The 27422-nt window shown below is 46.1% G+C and overlaps 1 protein-coding gene across 1 annotated transcript in view; it reads right to left on the bottom strand.

Annotated features, from left to right (window-relative positions):
* Positions 1–1965: 1965 nt before the first annotated feature.
* The window catches only part of LOC146863629 (avidin-like), a 128419-nt gene continuing 102962 nt past the window's right edge, over positions 1966–27422 (bottom strand). The window contains exons 3-4 of the mRNA XM_085627692.1: positions 12867–12987; positions 1966–2316 (exon numbers count right to left, since the gene is read on the bottom strand). Of these exons, the coding sequence (XP_085483818.1) occupies positions 2283–2316; positions 12867–12987 (155 nt within the window). The 3' untranslated portion in view covers positions 1966–2282. The remainder of the gene's footprint in view (positions 2317–12866; positions 12988–27422) is intronic.

Here is a 27422-nt window from a genome sequence, read left to right as displayed (position 1 = left end):
CATACTTACTGCCCCACCCCCTCAGAGGCGCTGGAACAAGGGCTGCAGGAGGTGCTGCACCCCACACAAACTGAAGACTGAACAATGGTGGGATCCGTTGAAAGGCTTGTTTCTTGCGATACTGGCTGTGCTCTCAAAAACATTCACAGGTCCATTGTAACTGGGCAAAGGCAGAATAGGTCTTGACAAGTCCCTGCTTGTTGTCTTTTTAAATACATTTATGTTTGCACTGCAAAATAATAATAATAATTATTATTATTATTTATAACATGCATGTGAGGGACATTCTTTCATGGGACCTGGAGCTCAGAAAGGAGGATACACTTGAAAGTTGACCTGCCGGACCTTATGTCCCACACTGAACATCTTAATGTAGAGATGTTACAAATCTCTCCTCTTCGGGTCAGCTGGAGGTAAGGGTAGACTGAGTGGTGAGTGAGATCAGAAGAGGAGCTGAAGGGTCACCTACAACTCATTAAAGCAAGTAATGCGAGGTAGGGAGTAAGAATTGGAGTAATGAAGATTCCCAGTGAGTAATCCACACATTACTGCCTGTGGTGCATCTAAGGCACGTATCATTGTTTGTGATACCATGTGTGGATGACGAGACTTCTTAAGGCATGATGACTTATAACGAAATGAAGGAACCCAGCCTGGACTTACTGTGGGAGCCAAGAAGGAGCCAAGGAAGAGACCCAAAGATGGGAGTTTCATTGCAATATTTTTGGGCTCCAGCAATGCATCAGACTGCAGATTAGGAGCACAAAGGCACTCTTATAGGCGATGGTTCAGAATTTACTGCATGCGCAATGCAATGAAGGGTCAACCGCTGAGCGAATCATGTGCAGAAACTATTGGACTCTTCTCAAAACCATAACTCTGCATACAGCCATCTAAGCTTTTGTTCAACATGTAACCAAAGAGAAATAGCCCGATAGAAGCCAATCATTTTGTGAAATTCACATAGTTCTGCTAGAACACAAGACGTGGCTCATGCATAGATCGAGCTTTCCATAGAGAAATAAGTAGAAATTGATTTAGCGGAGTTACCTCTTAATAAATCATCTTGTGTCCCTGGCTTGAGTTTAAAGAGGCAAATCATCAGGTGATGGTTTAAGTAAGCTCGGCACACTTATGAGGTGCTCATGGGATACCCCCTGGAATATTGGCCTCATGGACCATACCGTCCTCCCTGCTACCCCTGAGTGCAGGGAACCCAGAGGCCATCAATATCACATCCCATAGCGTGCCACCTGTAATAGCTAATGCTGCATCATCTCATCAGAGGCCTCCTGCTGTGACCTACTGAATATGTAAACCTGCCCTGCTTTACACCATGCCCACAGCAAGTGACAATGGGGTGTCGTAAACCAGATATTGCTGGTGGATGCTTCAGTTCACAAGAGAGGATCATGCCAGGTGTTGACTTTCATTCACGGTTATTCCTTTGGCACCCAGCGACATCTCTGCATGTGGTGATTGCATTTGTTAGAGTGACACAGCAGCCTCATGCATAAAACCTTAGGGTAGAGAAACCTATTTAAACACCCCCAGGGGCAGTATTATTTCTTGTGCTCCCTCTATACTTGAGGATGACTTGTTGGGCTCAGACTTCTCTTGGACCTGCTGCCCTACAGTGTGTATTCTATGTTTTATGCCTTTTACATCAGTGGTAGATTCACATAGTGTTAGCTACACCACCAACCTATCTAAAGCCTCCAGTGATGTCTCCATGTCCAGACCTATAACTGAAACCACCTTAAGGGATGAAAGCTCCATCTGGTCTCTTACGTTCTAAATTTTAGTTCACTCTTGCTGTCCACTCCGTCTCTTTGAGTAGAAATAAACCCCAAAGTTTCAAACTGGTCTTTCCTCCATGGTGTCGAGTTCACCCAGCTTTGCACTGATGATAGAAACTTGCTTCTAAAGTTGTGAACAATGACAGAAAATACTCAAAGGCAAGAATTCTGGGTTTGTTTTTTATTGACTTCTGTAAATTTGAATATGGTACAAAGCTTAATGAAAGAATGAAAATGCCTCCAGAGCTCTCCACAATCTCCTAGAAGATTGTGGAATGGGATGTTAGGTGGGCAGAATTAGAAGGAGTTTGCAATCCTCAGCAGAGCCCAGGAGTAGTTTTTGACAGTAGTGAGCCTTGGCAAGCCAATGGTCCACTGCGCCTCAATAGGGGTTCGAGGGTGATTTGAGTGGAACTCTGCAGAGTTCTGCAGATGCTGATCCATCTCTGGTGTCTAATCCTTGATGCAGCCTCAAGGATCCTCTCAGACCTCGCGAGTAAAAACATTCGCCCCAGTTCTGCAGGACATAAATAAAACATACAAATTAGTATTTCGGCGAAGACATTCTTAACATGTTCATCATCTCAGCCAGAGTTCAATCCACCACTTTCAAAGTCCGATGACCTCCTCTTGTAACCACTCACTCTGTATTCTCAATGATTGAACCATAAATAAACCATATCCCTGTTACTCAGCCAGGATAGATTCACATATTTATCTACTTTTCTGAAAAACTCTCACAGATGAATACAGACTCTGGTGAGAATTAAGATTCTCCTAGTAACATGACAAGAGTATCTGGATTTCATTAAAGACACAGCAGATAACATTATGCATAGTTCTTTTAATACTAACTCCAGGCAGCCACTTTGAAGCAATACATCATAAAGTGAAACAGATCTAGAATAGAGTCTTCCAGATGTACAATTACCATGCACATAGGATAGTCTGCCTCTTTTAAATGTGAGGTAATAAGGTAAGTCATCTTCTGTATAAGCAAGGACACTCACTAAATTCAAGGACCTAACTTGGTCTGAGAAATTACTCTTTGTGACATTTGATGTTGTAAGCCTTTACACATGCATTCAACACAAATTTGGGCTCTTGGCAGCTAGGTTGTTCTTGGACAGAGAGGGGGTGGATTCTTATGAACACATCAACATGGTGTTGGATATGATGGAGCTGGTTCTCGCTAAGAACTACTTCCTCCACAATGGCACTAGGTACCACCAGAAAAGGGGGACTGCTATGGGTTACAGGTTTGCTCCCTCTTATGCATGCCTCTTTTTGAGGTGGTATGAGAGGGAACATGCCTGAAACAGATGTGCCTCCCCTTGGACCAAACACATAGTCTTTTGGGGGAGGTACATTGACGATATCATTTGCCTGTGGTCTGGCACAGAGGACTCCCTTATGGAATACTTCCAGTACCTCAATGCCAACCCCTACAATGTCAGTCTTACCATGGAACACCACAGAGATAAAATCAATTAGCTTGACTTTCACTTCTACATAAGGGACGGTAAAGTACAGAGCACACTTTACCGTTAGGCAATGGCCTGCAATGGAGTGCTGTTATTAAAATATCCCATTTGTAGTTTGTGATTGGCTGCCCTTGTAATAAGGTCTATGTGGGCAGCACCAAGAGAAGCCTCAAACTGCCCATCCAGGAGCACCGCAGAGCAATCATTAATGGGAACATGAGATACCCGATGGTGGAGCATTATGGCATAAACCACCACGGGGACACCAGCTTCTGGTTCCATGGTATAGATCAGGTGGAGGCAGGGCCTAGGGGTGGCAACAGGGAATTGCGCTTGAGGCAATGTGAATCTGAAATGTTTCCTTTTTATTCCAGCGCAAAGAGTTCAGTTTGCGGTGAAGGGTCAGCGAGGAGCCTGGATGTGTCTTGGATTGTCATCGGTGTAGCATGAAGAGCAGCTTGGCACCGCAGAGGTCATTGCTGTAGCACGAAGATCCTGTTGTTATTGGGAGGAGGTGAGTCGGCGCTTCGCAGTGGTGCTTCAAACAAGCGAAATTCTATAGCACAAACGGTCAGCTGACAGTACTTCACGTTGGTGGGACGTGCAAGTGACAAGTTTTGGGCACCAAAGGACCCACTCGTTGCCATGAAAAGCCCAAAAACTTCAATTAGCCTCTTTGAGGGCACACCAATGGTCCAGGACCTGAGAGGCATCACTTGGAGGGGTCAGGGGCTTCCTTCAGCTGGATCTGGGTGCTGGTTCAGGTGGTTGGGAGCCTGTTATGTCCCTATGTCTCTGAACAGGAGGCCAGCAGACTTGCCATGGAAGTCACTCTGAGAGTCCTGGGTTCAGGTGCAGGTTCAATCCTTTTGACTCAGGCAGACATGCAGCAGGGCAGCAATCCAGCATTGCAGCTGTCCAGCAAGGCAGTGATCCAGCAGCGCAGCAGAGTGGCAATCCTTTCAGCAGCACAGCAGTCCTTCTTCTTGGCAGAGTCTCCATAGGTCCAGAAGCGTACTGAACAGTGGGTCGGAGGGTCCTATTTTTATATCTGGTGCCATCCTTGAAGATGGGAGAAGTTTCTAGAGGTGTCTCCTTAAATTGCTTAGAATTTCCTGACTCCCCTGCTCCGGCTTCAAGCTGGCTGCTGTGACAATGTGGAGGTGATGGTCCCTTTGGGTTGATGCAGAGCATAGCCTATTCAGTTGCAAGTAGGGTTGTGCCTGGCTCTGCCACCCTCACCCTGCCAGAACATGGCCCATTCAGGCACCCCTAATCCCTCTATTGTGTGGCTGTCTGAGAGGATTCACAAAGTCTGTCAGTTACACCGAGTCATATGACATAAGACAGGCTGTAAGCACCAAAAGTCTAGGGCAGGAAAATACCCACTTTCTAAAAGTGGCATTTTCAAAATTGCAATGCAAAATCCAACTTTATCATTAAAGAGGATTTTTCATTACAATTTCATAGATACCAGACATGAAATGTGCATCTGTCTTCAATAAAAAGTTACCACTTATTAAATGTAATAGGGCACTCCAATGTTATCCTATGGGACAGATAGGCCTCACAGTAGGGAAAAAAGACTTTAGAAGTTTTTCCCCATCAGGACATGTAAAAGTTGATATATAAACTTCTATAGTGCATCAATAGCCCAATGGCTTCAAGGCTCTGATAGTCAATCCTGAGAGTGACCCTGCTCATAACCCCATCATGACAGGTGAATGGCAAGTTACAAAAAGAAGAGACACGTTTTTAACACCTTCCTAAAAGGCATATATGACTTCATATTGGTCAAAGAGAGGGGGAGGGTATTTCAGAGCTTGGCAGCAGCAACCGGGAAGGCTCTACTTCCCCATCTTTTTTTCTGCACTCTGGTGATGACCACTAAATTGTGGCCTGCTGATCGAAGGAGTCTGCTAGGGCTAGTAAAACTCAAAAGTACATGTCCAACCGTTTCATTAGGATGCACTCTGCCCTATGGGCTTACCTAATACCTGCCTTAGGGGTGACGTGTATGCAACCAGAGGTCAGTTTAAGACTTGACAAGATGGTTATATTGCCAAGTCAAATTAGTAGTTTAAAACTGCATTCAGCCAGTAATGGCAGGCCTGGAAGTTGTTTTAAGGTGCTACTTAAGTGGGTGGCACAATACATGCTGCAGTCCCATAGTAGCATTGAATTTACAGGCCCTGTGTATTTGGTATACCATACTACAAGGGACATATAAGTAAATTAAATATGTAAATTAGCTGTAAGTCAATTAAACCATATTTAGAGGAGTGAGCACAAGCACTTTAGCACAAAATACAGCCCCTCTCAGTAGGGGCGAACATGAATCACCAAAGTAAAACTCTTTCCCCAGGTCTTGTCAGAGTGGGCGACCCACACCATAAACCTTGCCTACGATGAGATTACATGTGACCTTGCTTTGCCTAATTTCACAACAAACCACTGTTAGAGGCCTAAGGTCTTTAGAAAATGCTTTTCACTATAAATAAGTCAGGGCTACTGTCTTTGCATTAACTTTCCATAACAGGCTGGACCTATGGCATCATGCATAACATTTCCCTGCTCACCAATCAAGCATCTAGCTGTTATCATTAGCTTGTCGGCATGACAAAGTCAGGCCAACTGCACTGAGCATGAGCTGCCCCACAAGGCAGGCATCATTCATACAGCAATACAATTGCAAATGTATGCGACATGCAGTTGGCAAAGTAAAATAGCATCTCTCCTACCAGGGCTTCACAGGGATTCTCACCGTGCAAATCCTGTATGCTCACAGTGTGTCAGAGGGGGTAACCAACACAAAAACCTGTCCCTACAAAAGTAACCTATGGGATTCAAGGTAGAAAAGAACCCTATCTCCAGGATTTAATTTAAAGGAACAACAATCCACCCCTGAATGACTACTGACTTTAAATTATGCTTTTCAAGAATCAATGTCAGGCTGATACCTTTTCATAATAAACAATCAGGCCTACAGCCTTTATCATTGGACTGTCTGTCACCACGAGAACCTACTCTATCCCATTGTACTGAGTGTAAACTCTCCACATGGCAACCATCAAGCACACAGTCATAAAAGTACAAATGTAAACAAAGCAAAAATACATCTGGCAAAGCTAAACACCATCTCTCCTTAGACGGCCTAATAGGGCTCATCGTAGTATGTATCTTCCATCCCTACAATCTGTTCGGTTGGATCAAAAACATCCAAACCCTTGTCTACTACAGTAATAGTAATCTGTGAAATTCCATCATAAAAATGTCCCTGCCTATGGGCTTTAGCATAATGCATTGTAATAGCAATCCATCCTTTCAAAGTCTATTGTCTTTAGCACATACTTTCCACAACAAGTAGGGCAGGCCTAATGGCTTTGTCATAACATTTCATAATAAACAGACCTGGTGTGATTTTACTGATTAGCCTTTAACATTGGTCTTACACTTTATTCTATTCAAGTGCACATAAACCGGCAGCCACCACGCGTACAATTATAACATTGCAAATATAGATGGAAATGCAGCTTGCATTACAAAATACAACCCGCCTCACGAGGGCCAAACGAGAATCATCACAGTGAAACCCTGCCGGGTTTGTCAGAGTGGGGGCCAATGCCAGAGCTGTAGCCTATTATGGCCATCCGTGAGAGTCCATGCAACAAAATACAACCCGCCTCAAGAGGGCCAAACGAGAATCATCACAGTGAAACTGTGCATGGTTTGTCAGAGTGGGGGCCAATGTCAGAGCTGTAGCCTATTATGGCCATCCGTGAGAGTCCATGCAACAAAATACAACCCGCCTCAAGAGGGCCAAACGAGAATCATCACAGTGAAACCGTGCCGGGTTTGTCAGAGTGGGGGCCAATGTCAGAGCTGTAGCCTATTATGGCCATCCGCGAGAGTCCATGCAACAAAATACAACCCGCCTCAAGAGGGCCAAAGGAGACTCATCACAGTGAAACCCTGCATGGTTTGTCAGAGCGGGGGCCAATGCCAGAGCTGTAGCCTATTATGGCCATCCGCGAGAGTCCATGCAACAAAATACAACCCGCCTCAAGAGGGCCAAAGGAGACTCATCACAGTGAAACCCTGCATGGTTTGTCAGAGCGGGGGCCAATGCCAGAGCTGTAGCCTATTATGGCCATCCGTGAGAGTCCATGCAACAAAATACAACCCGCCTCAAGAGGGCCAAAGGAGACTCATCACAGTGAAACCCTGCCGGGTTTGTCAGAGCGGGGGCCTATTATGGCCATCCGCGAGAGTCCATGCAACAAAATACAACCCGCCTCAAGAGGGCCAAACGAGAATCATCACAGTGAAACCCTGCCGGGTTTGTCAGAGTGGGGGCCAATGCCAGAGCTGTAGCCTATTATGGCCATCCGCGAGAGTCCATGCAACAAAATACAACCCGCCTCATGAGGGCCAAACGAGACTCATCACAGTGAAACCCTGCATGGTTTGTCAGAGCGGGGGCCAATGCCAGAGCTGTAGCCTATTATGGCCATCCGTGAGAGTCCATGCAACAAAATACAACCCGCCTCAAGAGGGCCAAAGGAGACTCATCACAGTGAAACCCTGCCGGGTTTGTCAGAGCGGGGGCCTATTATGGCCATCCGCGAGAGTCCATGCAACAAAATACAACCCGCCTCAAGAGGGCCAAACGAGAATCATCACAGTGAAACCCTGCCGGGTTTGTCAGAGTGGGGGCCAATGCCAGAGCTGTAGCCTATTATGGCCATCCGTGAGAGTCCATGCAACAAAATACAACCCGCCTCACGAGGGCCAAACGAGAATCATCACAGTGAAACTGTGCATGGTTTGTCAGAGCGGGGGCCAATGTCAGAGCTGTAGCCTATTATGGCCATCCGCGAGAGTCCATGCAACAAAATACAACCCGCCTCAAGAGGGCCAAACGAGAATCATCACAGTGAAACCCTGCCGGGTTTGTCAGAGCGGGGGCCTATTATGGCCATCCGCGAGAGTCCATGCAACAAAATACAACCCGCCTCAAGAGGGCCAAACGAGAATCATCACAGTGAAACCCTGCCGGGTTTGTCAGAGTGGGGGCCAATGCCAGAGCTGTAGCCTATTATGGCCATCCGTGAGAGTCCATGCAACAAAATACCTATTTTTAGTCTTTCAAATAGAAAGATAAAAATCCACGCCTAAATGCCTATCAACGTTAACATATGCTGCTCACAATAAATATGTCAAGCCTCTTTCATAACATTTGATAATAAACAGTTCAGGCCTATGCCCATGATCATTGGTTTCCACCATAACCAACTCAGGCCTTCTGCATCGATTATAAACTTTGCCACAAGCCAACAAGTGCAATAAAAGCAATCCTTTTTGGTGGAAGCCCACAAATTAGGCCCAATCAAATCCTGTGTTCATGGGCACCAACATGTGGGTGGAGTCAAATCCTCTCTCTCAGTAGGACTCGTATTTGTGGATCACATCTGGACTAGTGACAGCTGCACTGTCAAGCAAGACCTAAAAATCCATGGAGGTTAATAACAGCTTTCCTACCAAGTATGTTGCTGCCAGAAAAAAAACACAACAAATGAACTAGTTATCAAAGACATTTTAATATCCTTGGATGCCACGTGTGTGCACCTGCTAGCTCAGGGAGTTCAATAAATAAAAACAAATTCACATCTGCGTGGAGGGCCGTCATTTTTATTTTTTCTGAAAGCAGACAACTTCTGCCCAGTTAAAACGTGTGCTCCTGGCACCCAGCATGCGGGTGGAGCCAAAGCCCCTCTTATGGTGATTCTCACATAATTGTCTGGCGAAAGGTGCGCTGTCAAACCAGACCACAGCACTGAATCTGGTGCTCCGAATGACACTCAAATCTCCTTTTTTGTACAGACTAACTGAGTATTGGGCGCTCTCAAACTGCACTGCCCTTCACAAAGTAACTTCTGACAGTAGATTCCTTACTGTAAGAATCTCCGCAGGCCCCTGACTGGGTCTAGAACAAGGGGGTCCAACATTTCCTGTTGCCAGCGCTGCTTATGCTCAATGAAAAGGATCCTGAGCTTCTTGTATTATTAGTGTTGTAAAAGTGACCACATCAGACCAGATGACCTCAGTGACCGTCCCCGGTGAGATCACCAGCAGGGATCAGGCAGGAAGCGTAAAAAGGACTTCTTCAACTTTGATTGCCTTTACAGAGGTAATACATACAACATCAGGCACCAAGGTAATACTAGTAGTAATAAGTTTCTCCGACGCCGCATGATTTATCATTCAAATATCAGCCTAAACAATATTTTGGACATTTGAGCATTTTACGCCAAACAGCAACTTATGAGTTCTGACAATACACACAGTTTTCTCTCACATGCACTCTTTTTAATTTTCTTATAAATATATTCAGCTAAGTAAAAATGTTTAATTTAGTAGGATGGGCTGTACACAGGAGAGCTGCTTACATGTTTCTGGAGTGCTGCCAGTGGTTCATGAGCTACTGGTTGCAGAAGCCTCATCTAGAAACTCCTGCAATAGCTCCTGCCTGCCTACAAGTGACCCCATAGACCTCTGTCCCGGCTTTGTCCAGCTTCTAGGCATGACAACTTAGAGCTACGTCAAGGCGCCACATCTGCAGAGTAGGCTACCTCATCTGGTTTCTAATGCCAAAGACACAGATCCAGAGCACCGCTCTTACCAATCTTCATTTTCCAATAAATCTCTAAATATAAACTTGGCAGTTTCCAAGGATGTTGCATCTGAAAGGACAGCAGATGTTTTGACAGCAGATGTTGTCATCTGCTTACAGTTCCTTGGTTTCGCGCATGAGTCCAAGTGATGCAACAAAAGCTCTCTAGTGCACCCCACGGCCTGCAGGGAAACAGGCCGAGCTTGAGCACCAGACGCAGGGCCAAATAGATAGTGGTAACTTCTGTCAGTTAGGGGCATAGTTATCATGCAGTCTCGTCGCCCTTCCGCCATGCAATGGGGAGCGAAGGTGATGCATCTACTAAGTAAGGTTTATCTTGCATGGCCCTGCGTGGCTTGATAAATGTAGAGTAACGCAACGCCACACCAATCACTACATTGCATAACTCAACACTGGGGGGTATTACATGGGTGTCCCATGCACCAACCCATGGACTTTGACGCATTCCCAGAATTACCATCACTGGTAGACCTGGGAATGTGTCAAAATGAGACGCATCCCCGCTTCTTGTTTTTTTACGTAGAAAGAGGAAAATGCCTGAGAGGATTGTTTCTGTGTACGATGGTGCCCCTTCATTCACAAAAACCATCCTGGCGACAAGGCAAGCACCCTTGCACCATGGTGCAAGGGTGCCTGCGTTGGCGCTAGGCAGCACATTGTGCACCAGCTCTAAGAAAGAACAGCAATGCACTGTATAATGTTAAATATGGTACATTCCTGCCCTCTCCCTCTCATGCAGCGCAGCAAGGTGATTCGCTGCGCTGCGTCATAAGACAAGTCTAAGGAAAATGTATACAACAGGCAGAAAAAGTGAATGTGACCTTCTTCCAAGTCTAGATGATCTCAATAAAGGAAGAGCTTCGCCGTGAGCTTCATGACTGCTGACCCGGGCTTCTGTGTCCAGCTGGAGGCTGGTGCTAAATTTAGACTGGTGAGTATGCAGGTCCCCTGGTCATCATCGTCTCTGCAGCAGGTTGGGGAATTCAAAGAGGCTGTGCTGTAGATTTTTATGCTAATCGCAGCTCCCTCTGCTGTGCCTTCTATCTGCCCACAACTGGTTGAGCCTACAGTGGAGCTTCTGCTGGTGGTTCTTTCCCCAGTGTACACTGAGCCGGGGCGGAGTCAGTCCACTCGACCTGCACTGCTTGGTCCCACATCAGTGTCCCCCATCAAGGCCTAACTCTTGCTCTAGTGGAAGAAAATGATGTTGTTGTTTGCAAGACGGAGGAGTCCTGGCTCTACCACTCCACGCTGAGGAGAAGGAGGCCAACCCCATCACAGACTCTTCACAGCCTGGACCAAAGCCCTCTGAGCCCTTCTTATCTTTCAATGAAGCCGTGACTGGGTTAGTCCTAGAGTCCTGGTCAGAACAAGTTTCCATCTCCAGACAGTCGACGGGTCCATGCTCCTGAATCCAAATCCAGCTGGACAGGGAGACTGGTTTGCTCAACTGACATTAAAGCCGAGGAATTTGTTCAAAACAACTGCATATTACTGACACACTGTAGAGTACCAATCAAAACAACGTTTGCTAACAGTAAGGCTGAAGGTGCTGGTACTCATAAGTGATGTATGGGACCTGCGAATGCCAATTGTCCTCTCAAGTGTTCCGTAGGAATCCTGTCATTGATTGGAAGATGCAATATTGACTCAGCATCATCACCCTAAAGAAGAGGCACAAAGCATTGAAGCAGAAAATCAATATGTGGAGGCTTATGTTGAACAGACCCCTTCAAAGCTATGAAGCACATTTAAAGCAAGAGGGACACCTAGTGACGACGTGAAGTACTACAGCTGTGTAAAACACCTTACAGAATTTTGCATCTGACTGGAGAGGGACATCTAGCAACAGCTTGAGGTACTACAGGTTTCTGAACTTGCCTGCCTCTAGAAAATCTTGAAGTAAAAATGCAGAAATACCTTCATATGAATAAAAGTACCTTTCATCAAATGTCTTTATCTGTTGGTTTTCTGAGCTGAATGACAGCTCGCTTCTTCCTACCACAGCACACAGCACAGGGCAAGGGTTCCGCACCGCTCACTCATCCGCTGACGGTATCATAAGCGTTAGTGCAACGCAGGGATAGAGCGGCTTGAAAACCAGTTTAATGAGAATAAATTATAAGGCTCTTGAAATTAAAATGACCAGTGATTGCTGGTATCCATGCATGCTAGGATGTATATTTTAGTAATAAAACATGCATCAAAAGTTGCACTATTGACCCATCATAAACTAGCTTTGGCATCATGACTTATCCTATTTAAAATAAGCACAATCCATTAGAGTAGCAAAGGTAAAGCTGTACATTTTTCAGTTGAGCCATGCTTTCTCAGCTTTGGGAAAGACATTTGAAGCAGTTGTATCTTACTCGAAATAGACATCTAGTAACATCTTGGGGCACTGCATAAGAGACACCTATTAAAATCTGGAAGGACTGCAACCTTGTTAAAGACTGCAAGCTGCTGTTCCTCTCTCAAGTGGGACATGTAGTAATGACTTGAAGTACTGCAGCTATCTGAAAGGCTAGGCCTATTGGTTTTGCCAGTGCTTCTATTTCCTGCTTTCTACCTTTTCCAATGCTTTCCCAGCATTTTGTTCCTTCTTCTTTCTATGCCTTTCTCTCTCTTGATCTAAGTCTAAGTTTGATAATGGAAAACACACTTTAGTGTCTGAAACCAGTGGCGTAACAATAGCCCCTCAGCCCCCGCGATGCGGGGGTAGGCCCCCAAGCTCCAGGAGGACCCCTCCGGCACTGCACACGGGCAGCAGGACCCTGGCCGGGGCATGGTGGGGAGGCTCCATGTAGTTTGCAGGGCGACCCACTCAAGTTTCGTTGCACCCTTGTCTGTAACAGTTCTTATTATAAAGGCATCACCATTAAAACGTACATTGTCTCTTTCCAGTTGTCTTCTCTGTCAGCAGCGTGACTTCTGAGCAGCCACATCGTCTCCAAAACTTCATTTCCATTGTCATCCACGAAGCACTGCCCGGTGAAGGCTGTCATTGATTCTGAAGAAGAGAGAGAATGCACAGTTTATAGGATCTCAGTGTGAACAGAGTGTAAATTCTAATTACATTTCAACGTTTGAGGCTCTGAATTTGAGGCAGAGAGTCTCAGCAAAGTCTGATATTCTTTGTGGGCATCCACAAGGCATCGTCTAAGACCATGTAGATGCTGTGGATATCATCTCCCAGAATTGTTGATACAAAGTAGGCACACACTTATAACTGTTGATATCCAGTGGGGCTACAAAGCTGTTCTGTGGATATATTTATTTATTTATTTTGAGGGTTTTATATAGCGCAAACATGATTCTTACGGGTATCACAGCGCTTTACATGGGTCGAAAGCAGGAAACAAAAAGAACACAGGATTACATAATTAAATCTTGTAATACAAAATATCCGTTGAGGGCCATATGTACAATGTTTCATGAGAATTTGCTTAAAAGTATGGATTTTACTTCTTTTTTAAGAGAGATAAAAGAAGGGTTCCATCTGGTTTCAGGGGGCAGTGCGTTCCAAATCCTAGGAGCGATTCCAGAGAAGGCACAGTTGTAAGTTTTCTTTTTGGCAAAGCGTTGTGGTTTCAGAAGACGATTGCTGGTACTTCTGGAGGATCTGTTCCCACAGGAGAGCACCAATTTCTGGGCCAAGTATCTTGGGGTATTGTGATGTAGGGCTTTGTGAGTCATGCAGGTGATTTTTAGTTGAATTCTGACTTCGAAAGGAACCCAGTTAAGAGCTCTAAGGGTGATATGACAATTTCTTTTAGAGCCCATGATGAGCCTAGCCGCTGAGTTGATCGAGGCTCTTAGAGGGGCCGTTGATGTCCTTGGAAGACCGTAGAGCGTTGCACTCCCATAGTCTAGTCTTGGAATTACTAATGGTTGAACTGCCAGTTTGAAGTCATCTGTGGGAAGGAATGGTTTTATTTTTCTCAAGCTGTTCATCTGAATGTTTACTCCTTTTGTTGCAACACTAATATGTTTCTGCATGTTTAGATTTCTGTCCAGTGTTAATCCCATTGATTTTGTCAACAGTATGAGGTTGGCCGTTGAGCGCTGTTAGTTGTTTAAGCCATTCTTCGATGTTGGTAGTTTGGATGAGAGGAGCGATTAGGAGGAATTCAGTCTTGAGGGTGTTCAGTTTCAAGTGGTTGTCCACCAGCCAAGTCTGGGTTTTTTGAAGAGTTGAATTCAGAGTTGTGATGTTGTCCAGAGAGGTGATCTTTAAGTAACGTTGTGTATTGTCAGCGTATATGTGATAGTGGATGTTTGAGGAACTGAGGATTTTGGTGAGTGGTTCCATGAAAAGGTTGAAAAGGGCGAGAGGGATGATCCCTGCGGGACTCCTAAAGTGACTGGGATGGCCATAGACAAGGATTGATTGACCTTGAATCTTTGGGATCTATTTTGGAGGAAACAGGTGAACCAATTTAGAACTGATCCTGATAGGCCCGTTCTATATTTCAGAAGGTCCCGAAGATTGCCATGTTTAACGGTGTCGAATGCCGAAGAGAGACCAAGAAGGATTAGCAGACAGGCTTTGTTTTGATCAAGGATTTTTAGTGCGTCGTTTATTATGTGAGTCATGGCCAACTCAGTACTGTGTCCAGCACGGAAGTCGGATTGGTATTGGTTGAGCAGGCTGAAATGGTCAATGTGGTTTCCCAGCTGGCTTAGTACACATTTTTCTAGGAGTTTGGCCAGAGTTGGGATATTTGAGCTCGGGCGGTAGTTAGTTAGGTCTGCATTGTCTACCGTTGGTTTCTTTAGGATGGGTAACACATACCCAGATTTAAGGCTTCCAGGAATGATTCCTTGAAGCAGAGAGGTATTGATAATCTTGGTCCCTAGAGGCAGAAGCAGCGGTATGAACTCTTTTAGGTAGTTGGCAGGAAGAGGATCGGTGAAGTGGTAAGAGGGGTTGAGTGACGTGAGACCTTTTAATATTGCATCTTCTGTGTGAAGATTGAAGGAAGACCATTCAGCGTTATTTTTGAGGGCGAACTTTGGAGTGAGTTGGCTGGGGGATGTTAGAGAGGGAGGTGGGATGCTCTTGGGAATACCATTGAGAGTTACTAGGGCCTTAAATAGGTCAGTTTTTATGTTTTCTGTCTTCTCACTAAAGAAGGAGGCAAAATCTTCACATCTGGGTTGAGAGCTAGGACCAACGTGTGGGGGGTAAAGTAAGCCTTTCGGTTGTGTTTGATTAGTTCAAATAGTTTTTTGGGTCTAGTTTTGGCTTGGTCTAATTGGTTCCTAAAAAATGTTGCCTTAGATCTTCTGATATTTCTGTAATACGAGTTTCTAGTAGCTCTTAGCATCCTAACCTCTTCCATGCTCATGACGTCTCCTAGCCATCATGAGTCATGATGGGCGTGTGCGGACGACGGCCGGGAGACGTCATGACCACGCCCGCGATTGGAATGTCAGCACCGCGGGAGCGCTGCGGCGGAATTTGCGCCGCAGCGAAGAGCTTAAGGTGGTCAGGGGATGAAGATGATCACCATTGGCACTCAATTAGCCTTAGGGAGCATCTGTCCTCATTGAGTCTGCCGTCATACCATGGTTTGGAATCTTTTGTGGATACCCTCTTCAATTGTGGCGGGGCAACATTGTCTATTACCATAGTCATAGAGGTAAAATAGTGGTTTGTCAGCGCTTGGACATCCAATAGATCTGCAGGGGGCAGCAAGAGGTTGGCACTAGAGGATGAAAGTATGTCTGTGCCGGCACTTTTTAGGTTCCTTTTCCATATTGTGGGTTTCGTGGGTTGGGCTGAATGTATATTATTGATTCTTTAATGAAGAATGTGATGCAATGGTGGTCCGACCAATCACATGGGAGGATCGTGTTCAGTTGAATGAAGTCGGCATTGGAAATGACCAAGTGTAGGATGGAGTCTTGTCATGTGTGGGGCTGTTGCAGATTTGGGTGAGGTCTAGGTCCGTGAGGAAGTCTTTTAGGCTATTGACTATGGGGTCATTGGGGTCATTCCAGTGAAGATTGAGATCTCCGAGGAATATTTGGGCACTCTGTAGTCCAGTGTTTTATGGTCACAATATCCATGAATAGTTCGACGAAGATGAGGTTGTCGCCTTGAGGGTGGTAGAATGTATGCAATGAGCAGACTGGTTTGTTGTTGCCTGTGATGTCAATGCAGAGGTATTCACATGATGATAGTATTGGAGAATGTGATCGGTTCACTGATAGTCTGTTCCGGTGAATGCAGGCAATACTGCCCCCTGGTCTATCAGTTCTGTCTAGTCTGGTGATGTCATGATTTGCGGGGACCAGAATGTCTAGGATAGGCGGAGATGACTCATTTAACCAGGTTTCGGTCAAAATTAAGAGGTCTGGATCATGAGTGAGTATGAGGTCTGCTATATCAGCTGAATGTCTTGAAGCTGATCTACAATTGAGTAGGATGCATTTGAGATGTGGCTTGATGGTAATTTGATGTTCTTATGTGAGGAGGACTCACATAAGATTGTCTTTGAATATTCCTCTAGGGTTGTGTTTAGGTGCTCTGTGTGGATTAGAGGGGATGGTTTGGATTAGGGAGTGTTTATTTATGTTGTTGTTCAAAAACTCTGTGCTCTGAGTGAGATAGGGGAGCTCGTAGGAGTGGAGTAGGGAGTTTATGTCAATGGATGATAAAGGGTCATTTCTACGTACAGGTCGGGGGGTTAGCATTGGGGTAAGGGACAGTTCTCCATCTTGTTCATTATTTTGCTGTAGATACATCTGCCTGCTACAGGAGAGAGGCTGGGGCACACTCATAGAGCCACTGAATGTGGTAGACATAATCTCTGACCCGACAGGCATAGAGAGGACATGCCATAAGAGGCCGCATCTTTACTATGGACATACACTCTGAAGCTAGAGACCTCCTGTGGATATGAGCTCTAAAAATCTTTAAAGACACTATGTATATAATCAGCTTTTTTTTTAAAGATTTGTCAAACAGCGCCAAAGTTATAAGCAGATCATAAAATGCTTTTCTCATGGAATCTCCGTCCTAACTATAACTTCCCAGTGACCCTCGCCATACACTGGTACGTACCTCACATAGTACATCACTCATGACATGCTCTAATATTGAGAACATCACTGCAACATCTGAAATAACATCATTTAGGGCACGAGTTATAGTTACTTGTAATAACCAAATTGCTGATTTACATCTCGTTTGTCACATTGTCGTTATAGCTAGGTCAGTGTTTCCTTCTTAATAATTTGGGTGCCGTTTGACAAATTTGCACAAAATTTCATCCACTTCCTGTCCTTCATCGAAGGCTTTACTCTAATCTTGTAGGTGGAGACAAGAATAAGGGGGACCCCAAAAGTGAACAACTTCAAATTTTCCCAAAAATTATAGAATTTTACTCAGAAAGTGTGCTTTTATCAATAAAACAAAATATACAATAATAAAGAAATAGGACAAACGATATGCAAACGGCATTATGGTAAGTTCCTAGTTGCACTTTTCAGACCATCAGAGAGACGAAGTTTCTTTATCGTTCAAGCCTTATGGATCGTTGTATGATATGGGTCCGTGAGGCAGAAATGTAACTGGTTGAGAAGATTCCTAGTATTGTCTGTAGGATTCCGTTGGTCTAGGAGTGATTTACTTCTTGGTGAAAGAGAGAGGTAAGAGAGAGAAAAGGGAAGTGCAGGAGAGTGTAGGTAGAGAGACGGGCGGGGCGGTTTAGGGGATAGCCCAAGAGTCCGTCAGGGTGATCAGTTAGCGTGGTTTTGTTTGGGTGTGAGTGTCCGGCAGAGACCATAAGAGTCTTGACTTCTCATGTTAAAAAGTTTGGTTAAGGATGATAATGCTCGCATTCCTAAGAAAGCAATCCCAGGCCCACCATGTGAGGTAAGATATAGATTTGAAATCTTTCCAGTCGCAGAGGATCATTTTAACATGCAGTGTTAGTTGCAAGTTAAATAGTAGCAGTTCAGTTATGCTGAGTGGAGGAGGTGGATGGGTTGAGGAGTGCTCAGGGGCCTAAGGCAATTAAGACCGTGTCTATTGGTACCTTGCAATGGAAGATATCTCTAATGGTTTAGTTGATGCTTTCCCAGTATGAATTGAGTAGAGGGCAGTAAAGATCATGTGATTACTGTCACCTACCTCTGAGGAGCAGTTCCAGCATTTGTTCGAGTTAAGAAGGCCTAATTTGTAGAGTCTAGCTGGGGTCCAAAACATTCTTTGCAGTAACCAGTGTTTGCTTTGAAGTATAATTGGAGAATTCTTTAGTTAGGTGTCATGTTTCCAGATTAGTGAGCAGTTATTGTCAGTTAGGCATTTGGCATTTATGAATGGGGTTAGAGGTTGATTTATGTAGAATCTTGTAGAGTTTTAGGGCTTGGTGAGGTGAGTTTAAGTGGAGAGTGAATTACATTTTGTGAGAATACTTGGGGGCTGAGGGTTTCAGAAATTATGGTTACGATTAATCGGTACTTTGAGTTTTAGGAAGTTATTGAATTCCTTATTGGGGATGCTTGTAGAGGCCTGACATAGGGAGAGTGGGATGGGAGTGTCTCTATTGGTCAAATCTTTGATTTAAAGAATATTGCAACATTCCCTTGTGTGCCAATGGAGGGCATTACTGTTGATTTCTATCAGTGGTTGTGCCACATAGATGCGTATGAGGAGTGTTTGACTCAAATTGAACAGATCTTGTCTAGTTGTTTTACAGTGAACATTGTGTCTCTAACAATGTTTAAGGTGTTTAGGAGCATATCAGCAAGGGCCTGCGATAATTATTGCTCAGCGCTTTTAGCGTGAGGATAATTATCGCAGGCTAACGCTGGATTCTATCGCGGAGATAGCGTGCTATCAGCAACGCTTATCTCCCAAGCGATAGGAATTCATGCGTTAGCTGGAAAACAGTGTGATTATCGCTGGAAATGCAGCGATAATCGGACTGCGACCAGCGATACCTTGCTTATAGGGCAGGGTGGTCTTAGCCATGTAATCCACCTCCCATTGGATTACATGGCTAAGTCAGATTACAAGCAGGCGTAAGGAAAGTAGCGATAACTGTGGTTAGCGCTACTTTTCTTATCGCTCTGCTTGTTTGCGTGCAGCTTGATAATTGGAGAAATGTCGGTTAGCGACATTTCTCCAGTGATTTTGGCATGGAACGCCCACTATGCATCTCATTAGAGATGCAAAGCTGGGCGTTGTTGTAAGGGGAGCTAAATCAGCAAAGACACGCTATCGCGATAAGGCGATGAAATTATCGCTTGCTGATATGCCCCTTAGTCGTTTAAAGTAGTTCATTGAGATGGACGCAAGTGGTGTAATGGACAGAAGAAGTGTGTAGGAAGGTGGAATCTGACTACATGGTTGCCCCCACTTTTTTCCCAGTGTTTTGCTGGTTTTCAAATTAGTCTGGCTGGGATCCTGCGATTCAGGACCCCCGCCTATCTGCTTTCTCCCTAAAATTGATTACCAGTACTTTAGATACACTCCAGTTTGGATCCAGGGGGTACCCTTTTAAGTTACCTATTATATGGTATACTATGTACCAAGGGCATAGGTACCCCAGAGGCCTACCAGGGGCTGCAGCATGTATTATGCCACCCCTGGGAAGCCTTCCAAAATGACACTACAGGACTGCTACAGTAGCCTGTGTAAGTTGGTGCATGCACCCCTTACTGAGATATAGGTTCACTATATCTCTCCATATCACTGCACATATAAACCTACCAGTCACCCCTATGGCAGGCCTTACCAAACCTGAAGGCAGGGTGCTGGGTTTTATGTGAGAGGGTGCCCATGCATGAGCAGAGCCCCTCTGCAGCCTTTGGAACCTTTATTCCGGGGTTGTTTGTGATACAGCCAAACCATATACTCTTAAGTGCATTATAACCAAACGGAAAATGCTAACTTTGGCATAGCTGCATGGAAACATGTAGTTTTTGGTGTCAAACACATTGGAATCATACCCCCACTCCAGTAACTGGTGTGGGAGTATGATCCCACCCTTCTAGAGGGTGAACCATGACAGAACCGGTACACAGCTAACAGAGCCCTGGCATCACAAAATGGATGCTGCCAGCCACAGACACGAGTCTGCCCTCCTGCTGCTGGATGAAACTCCAGGAGGGGAGGCCTGGAGAATAGGTTTCCTGTCACAGGGAGGTGTGATCACCTCCAAGACAGGCTTCAGTGTATTGGGGCTGGGTGGGTGCACTCCAAGAGTGCTTTGAAGTCTGCACTGGGGGCACATTTGGTGTCCCTGTGCATAGCCCAGCTCAAACCGGTTGCAGGGGCTACCAGCCCCTGCTCTGGCGCAAAACTGGACAAAGGAAATGGGTGTAGCCACCCCTCTTTCCTGACCCTCCCATAGGTGGGTCCCTAGAGTTTGTCCAACCACTTCCTTGGGTATAAGATAGGAACCCCTGGCTACAGGACTTTAGATTTACCAGGCAAATCTCTGATACATAATCCTGGAACTTCGAGGTGCTAGATGACTGAAGAATCTCCCTTGGAGAAAAAGGAGTTACTCCCCTGCAAGGCAGGCACCTAAGACGCATCTGACTGGTTTGCATCTCTGAAGCTCCCGCCGGACTCCGAAGAATTTGCAACACAGGAGGTGGGTTCTCAGACTTCCCAGAGGCTGACCCGAGCTCCCAGCAAAGCTGAGACCCGTAGCCCTCATGGGGACCATGGAACCAGAACCCCTGGACACTCTGCACATGAGGCTGTGCTTTGGGCTACTTGTAGTTCACACCCCGAGCAGTGTTTCCACCGATGATTACTGGCCTATACTCATCGAGTGTCCCGTGGGCTGGTATTGTGTGATTCCTCTTGAGGTCCTCCCGCGATCCCTGGTCCGTTGACTGGTGGGTCCCAGTGAAGGGAACTCTAACTCTGATTGGGCTTACCTGATTTCTCCAGATGTGCCCTGACTCTCCATTGCTTGGGGAGTCCCCAGGACCTTGCTGGTATGCACCGAAGCATCTTTTCTCTTTCTGCGTGGGTTGCTGTTGCCAAGACTTGTTGGGTGCAATCCGAGCACCAACACCACAGCACTCGACATCCTTTGTGGGACAGCTCAAATCCAGCTCCTGGTCATAATCGACGCCTCCTGGTCCTCTTGGCTGCAGAGACAAGCTTCACCTCTTCGCACCTGAAACACCTGACATCGGTGGGCATTTGTCTATCGTGCACCTGGTCACTGGCAAGTGACCCAGACTCTGTCCCCTCTGCTTTCAGGTTCTTCTGATCTTTGATCCAGGCTTGGATCACACCGGACACTTTTCTTCTTCCCGGCAGCATCACTTTGCAGCAGATCACCATTGAAATCAACGACGATTCCCAACACCATTTGACACCTATGCACTCGGCTTCCCTGGGTGAGGTAACTCGAGTACTCTTGTGCTCCCGTGGGTGCTGGCCCTAGAACCCCCTGAGTCTAAAGGGGTTTGCTCAAAGTCCTCTCCTAAGTGTCCTTCACTTCTAAAATTCTAACCGCGACTTTCCCATATAATAGTATGGGGCTCGCGGCTGTGTTCTCACACTGCACACATGGGTCTCCTGTGTCACTACCTTGGGTGGTTCCTTGGGGTCCCAGCGATTCTACAGGTTCTAGGTACTGTGTCTAGTCAAGTAGTGGTTCTTCTACCACTTTCTTAATATATGGTTTGGTCTCCCCCTGGGGCCCATTGTATATTGTGCTATTTACTGTCGTTTAATAACTGTGCAATTGTGTGCCTTGCTCTCTAACTTCATAAAGAGGTTAGTAGAGAGTGTTTAGAAATAAATACATATATTTTATATATACCTTGTGTGGTTCTCCTTTCATTTAGTTTTTCAAGAGGTTATAATCTGGTAAAACAAGCTGCTTTACACTCCTTCAAGACTTAGCCTGTAGGCTGCTCTCCATAGCTACCACTAGGATAGCTGTCAATAAAGGTTGTCTTTAAACCAATTCTTCAATAAGGGGTTGTTTGGACTGGTACAAGGTGCCCACTTTAATTAGTGGACAACATATACCAGGCCAACTACTCACAACGTGTTCCTCAATTCCTGTCCCTAGGGGAGGTGGAAAAAGGGGGTTTGGATTGAACCATTGTATGGCTTGCGTAATTAGGAACGCCATTTGCATCTTCCAGAAGTTGGATATGCACATTTATTTATTTGTCGGACTTGTATAGTGCATAGCTGCCCCAGCAATGGGGCATCCCAGCGCGACCAGAGACGATGAAGGTGGCTGGCAGGAGGGCCGTTATGCAACAGTGGGGTAAAGCCAGGTCTTAATAGCTTTACGGACAAACAGATGACTCTGGATCTCTCTGGCCGAAACAGGAAGACCTCCTTTCTCTTTTTTGAGTAATAGGACTTGGCCAGCAATTCAGTTTTTTTTATCGCACCAGATTAATTGAGCGGTGTATTTGTTTAGTGTTTTGAAGAAAGAGTTTGATACTTGAATGGGGAACATACTGATGATAAAGTTTACTTCTGGAGCCATGTGTTTGCCCATTTATTGTCTGGTTTTTTGCCTTTCCTGACTGGAGGCTTGAGTGTGTCATGTGTAAGGGCTTGGCCATCCTTCCTGAATCCTATAAACCTTTGTGTCACAGCTTCAAGGAACGCGGGAGGGCTTATGAAGAGATGCCCAGAGGTGGAGGGCAAGGTAGGATTCTGTTTCTGTCGCCTGCATTGCATACTGGATGTAGCGAGAGGGGCCCACAGTACAAAGGGACAGGGCTGCAAACTAGACTTAACTGCCATAAATAGCTCCCTTGGAATGGACTAACATTCAACCAATTGGCCATCCAAACATCCAATCACCCATCATTCACTCCCCCAGTCTTGAATGAGTTGAGTGTTACAAGATAGCTTCGATCTTAATGTCTCCAAATTGAATAAAAACGATTTTTTTCCGTATATCAAATTGTGTTATAAAAGTTTCCCAAATAAAAATGTCATAAATGTAAGCAAGACATTAACATATACATAAAATCCATACAAATACAAAGATGTTAAGGAGAGAAGACACACAAGACATTCACATCTGTCAGTTGGTAGAGTTAAGTTGTAGGAATCAATAAAAACACCGCAGAAACCAATTTCTTCTCTAATGTGATCGTATGTTCCTCAAATTTAACACATTAGTGTGTCGACCCGATTCGGTGGGTTGTAAAATATGAAACCACCTTCTTCAAGACAACACGGATATTCCCCTCCTATAAAAATCGCTATTTAAAAAATAGCTGTAAGTCAACAGAAACTCAAATCCACACAAATATATTCTGAAGTATTAAGGGGCATATTAACAAGGGCTTTATCTCCGCTTTTTTGGCTTTAAAAGCCAAAGAAGCGGATATAAAAATATCGCCCTATCAACAACAGGGTGCTAACATGCAAAATCGCATGTTAGCCCCCTTTTCCATTACGCTTCCCTTTGCATCTCTAATGAGATGCAAAGTGGGCGTTCCAGAGCAAAATAACAGGAGAAATGTTGCTTCGATATTTCTCCTATTATCAAGCTTCTCGCTAACCCTGTTAGAGACAAAAAAAGCAGCGCTAACCACGGTTAACGCTGCTTTTTTACGTCAGCTAATTTTTCAGATTTAGCCATATAATCCAATGGGAGGTGGATTACATGGTTAAGTCCACCATGGGATATCACCAAGGATATCCCTATCCTTGTAGTTTTATCGCGGCATTAACAGCGATAACCTCCCAAAATGCCGCTACCGCTGGATGTTTTTATCGCCTAGGCGGTTAGCGTTGTTAATAACGTGATAACCAGGTGATATTATCCAGCGATAGCGGGCGTTAAAAAAATTAACGTTAAGCTCCCTTAGCGTTAATTTTCCCTGTTCCTTGTTATGTTATGTTATGTTATGTTAGCAGTTTTGTAAAGCGCAACAGCTGCCCTGGCAACGAGGCGTCCCGGCGCTAGAACCATCGTAACCAACTGGGAGAAAAAAGAAGGGAGAGAACCTACATGGGGGGGAAGAGAAGAGTTTTGATAGCTTTGCGGAAAGCCAGTAGGTTGTCAATACAGCGGATGTGGAGGGGGAGGGAGTTCCATAATTTGGCCCCTAGCAATCTGAAGGAGCGTCCTCCTATGCGACAGTACTTCGTGTGGGGGACCAGTACTAGGTGTTGCCCTTTGGAGCGGAGGTTGCGTTGGGGATTGTGGGGCGTTAGCAACGGGCGAAGGAGCTCTGGTCCCTCAGCACTCAGAATTTTATAGGCAAAGATAAGGGCCTTAAAATGGATACGGGCTTCTACCGGTAGCCAGTGTAGTCTTTGGATGGTGGCTCTCGCGGAGCACCTTCTCGGCAGACCTACTATAGCCCTGGCGGCGGAATTCTGAATTCGTTGGAATCTCTTGATCTCCGCTTTGTTAGCTCCTAATAGCAGGACACTCGCGTAGTCCAGCCTGGATAAGATGGTCGATTGTACGATGAGTTGTCTCGTTTTGGAATCGAAGAAGCCTAAGATGGGATGAAGGCTTCTCAGTAGTCCAATGCAGGTCGCGGCAACTTTTTTAGTGTGAGCCTGGAAGCTGAGTGTCGAGTCCAGCGAGACTCCCAGGTTTTTTGCCAGATTTTTAGGCGGGGGGGCTGGGCCCAATGAGTGGGGCCACCAAAGGTTGCTCCAGATGTTGGAATTTTTGCCCATGAGCAACACCTCAGTTTTACCTCCATTAAGTTGAAGGCAATTGGCTGTCATCCAGTTGGCGACGGCGGTCAGTCCATCCCTGAATCTAGTGGCATCGGGAGAGGGAGCCTCATTAAGGCTGATGACCAGCTGTGTGTCGTCGGCGTACGATACCATTATGAGGTCCCATTTTTTAGCAACTTCCGCCAGAGGTTGCATGTAAAGATTAAAAAGGGATGGACTGAGGGCAGAGCCCTGCGGGACTCCCTGGCCTATATCTTGGGGTTGGGAAATGAAGGGGGGGGCCGATACCTGGAAGGATCTGTTCGTGAGAAACGAACGGAACCATTCTAGTGCTGAGTCTATGATCCCTGCGTTTTCTAGTCGTTTGAGTAGAATGGCATGGGAGACCGTATCAAAGGCCGCGCTGAGATCTAGCAGTATCAGCGCGGCGCTTTTGCCGGTGTCCATGATTTTCCGTAGGTGTTCTGTGGAGGTAAGGAGAGCGGACTCCGTGCTGTGACCCGGTCTGAACCCATGTTGGGAGGGATCCAGGATGTTATTCTTCGCCATATGGTCATTAAGCACTTTGTTCGCGTGGGCCTCCGCTAATTTCGCCACCCAAGGTAACAGTGAGACCGGCCGGTAGTTCTCCGGCTTGGAGGGGTCTAGAGTGGGCTTCTTTATAATGGGTGTAACCCAGGCCTGCTTCCAGCAGATGGGTACCGTTGCCGTTGCGAAGGAGAGATTAAGGAGTAAGGTCAGAGGTGGAAGAAAGAATTCCAGAGCTCCCTGAAAGTAAGCTGGCTTCATGGGATTTGCGGGGGCGCCGGATTTTACCTTTTTGCATATTGTAGTTATTTCCTCACGCGAGATGGCTGGGAGGCAGGAGAGCTTAGAGCCCTCATAGGTGACGTTGGGAGAGTTCAAGTCCTCTGGCAGGTCGTGAGTGAAGGAATCGTAAATCTTCTTCACTTTTTCAGTGAAGAAGGTGGCTAGATCTTCACATTGCTGAGTGGAAGTGATGTGAGAGGCCGGCTTGTCTCCATGTTGCATTTTTTGGACGATTTTAAAGATTGTTTTCGTGGGGTTGGGGCTTGTTTTAATCTCGTTGGCGAAAAAGGCTGCGCGAGCCAAGCGAATGGCTTTGTGATATGCTTTAAGCAGGACCAGGTATGCGTTTTTTTCCTCCCGCTTGTAGTCCTTCCTCCAGTGACGTTCTGCTTTTTTACATGCTTTCCTCAATGTTTTCAGGTTCTCATCATACCAAGGGTTGGAGGGGGTGTTACGACCTTTGGTCCACTTGGCCGGTATTGCAGCATCCAGTCCCTTGGTGAGCCAGTCCTGAAAGGCCACACACGACGTTTCAATGTCGTTGATGCCCTCCAGGTTAAGCTCACCTAGGCTGTCAGCAAGGTTAAGATGTTGGAGTTTATGCCAGGGCCGTTTTAGGCACGCGGTGGGTGCCTTTGTTTCGGGAGGGGAACTACTCGGGATAGAGAACGTGACCAGCGAGTGGTCAGTCCAGGCCATAGGTTTGGGATCCTCGGCTGTGGCTGCTGGGATATTAGTGAACACAGGGTCGAGAAGATGACCAGCTATATGGGTGGGAGTTAGCACAAGAGGGGTCAGCTGCAAGGCTGCTAAGTCCGTTAAGAAGTTGCGGATATTAGCATCACCGGTGTCGTCAAGGTGGAGATTAAGATCCCCTAGGATAGTAAAATTGGCCGAGCTCGTGATCAGTGCAAGGGATGTCTCAAGGAGCTCTTCTATGAATTTCAAAGAAGGTCCCGGGGGTCTATAGATAAACAGGCCTGAAAGGGAGAAGTGAGGGCTCGTAGATATTTTAAAGCGTGCGCATTCACTGCCCGTGATGCTTTCTGATTGAAAGGAACAGGTGAAGGAAGATCTATAAATGGCGGCGATACCACCTCCTCTTGAGTCCCTATTGATGGTGGTCATAGAGAACCCGTCCGGTAGTGCTAAATTAGGGATGCTAGTTATGTCGTCTTTTAGCCAGGTTTCACAGAGAAACATAATGTCTGGGTTTTCATCTAATAAGAGCGTTCTTACCTCCGCATGATGTTTGACCAGGGATCTGACGTTGAGCTGAGAGATGGTGAGCGAAGCTTGGCTCCTACTGGTCGTTTTGCGGCTGATTGGCCGTGGCTCGGGTATAGTCAGATTGCAGCTTTTACATTGAAGAGCTGTTCGTCCCATACATCCTTCTAGATTGTGACATCTGGTGCCGGGGTTAAGTGACCAGAGTAGGTTGTTATCGTATACGTATAGTGATTGAGCAGGGGGTCTGGCGAGAGGCGAGGTCTTGGCGAGGACGGGCGAAGACGGGCTTGCCTTAGGCGCGCCTTCGGCGCGCAAACGGCGCGCCCGCTGCGCCCGTCCGCTGCGCGTACGACGGATGCACATAATTTCTAGCCAGAATGGGGGTGGGGGGCGTGTCCTCTAAGTGGGCGTGGCCTCTTACCTCGCCGGCAATGGCGAACGGGGAAAGTTATCGTGCCTGGGCTCCGCTGATAGGGGAGGGGGCGTGGCCTCCAAGGGGGCGTGGCCAATCGGCACGCCGGCAATGGCGCTGAGGTGGATTTGGGCGTCCGCTGGCAGCGCGAGGGCAGCTGTGCAAAGTGCTTTTGGACCGAGTCCAGTGAGGCCAAGTGAGTAGTGCTATTAAGATCAGCAGAGTAAACACAACAATTTTAAAACAGTTTAGAGCCTATCTCCCGGCTTTCCGCCTCAGGAGTTGTTAATATGCCCCTTAGTCATTGACACACAATAGTTAACGTTAT

The sequence above is a fragment of the Triturus cristatus genome, chromosome 2_1 (genome assembly GCF_964204655.1).
Source record: "Triturus cristatus chromosome 2_1, aTriCri1.1, whole genome shotgun sequence".
NCBI classification, from domain to species: Eukaryota; Metazoa; Chordata; class Amphibia; order Caudata; family Salamandridae; genus Triturus; species Triturus cristatus.
Note: the sequence above shows the minus strand (reverse complement) of the source record. Positions and strands in the feature narration are given on the sequence as shown.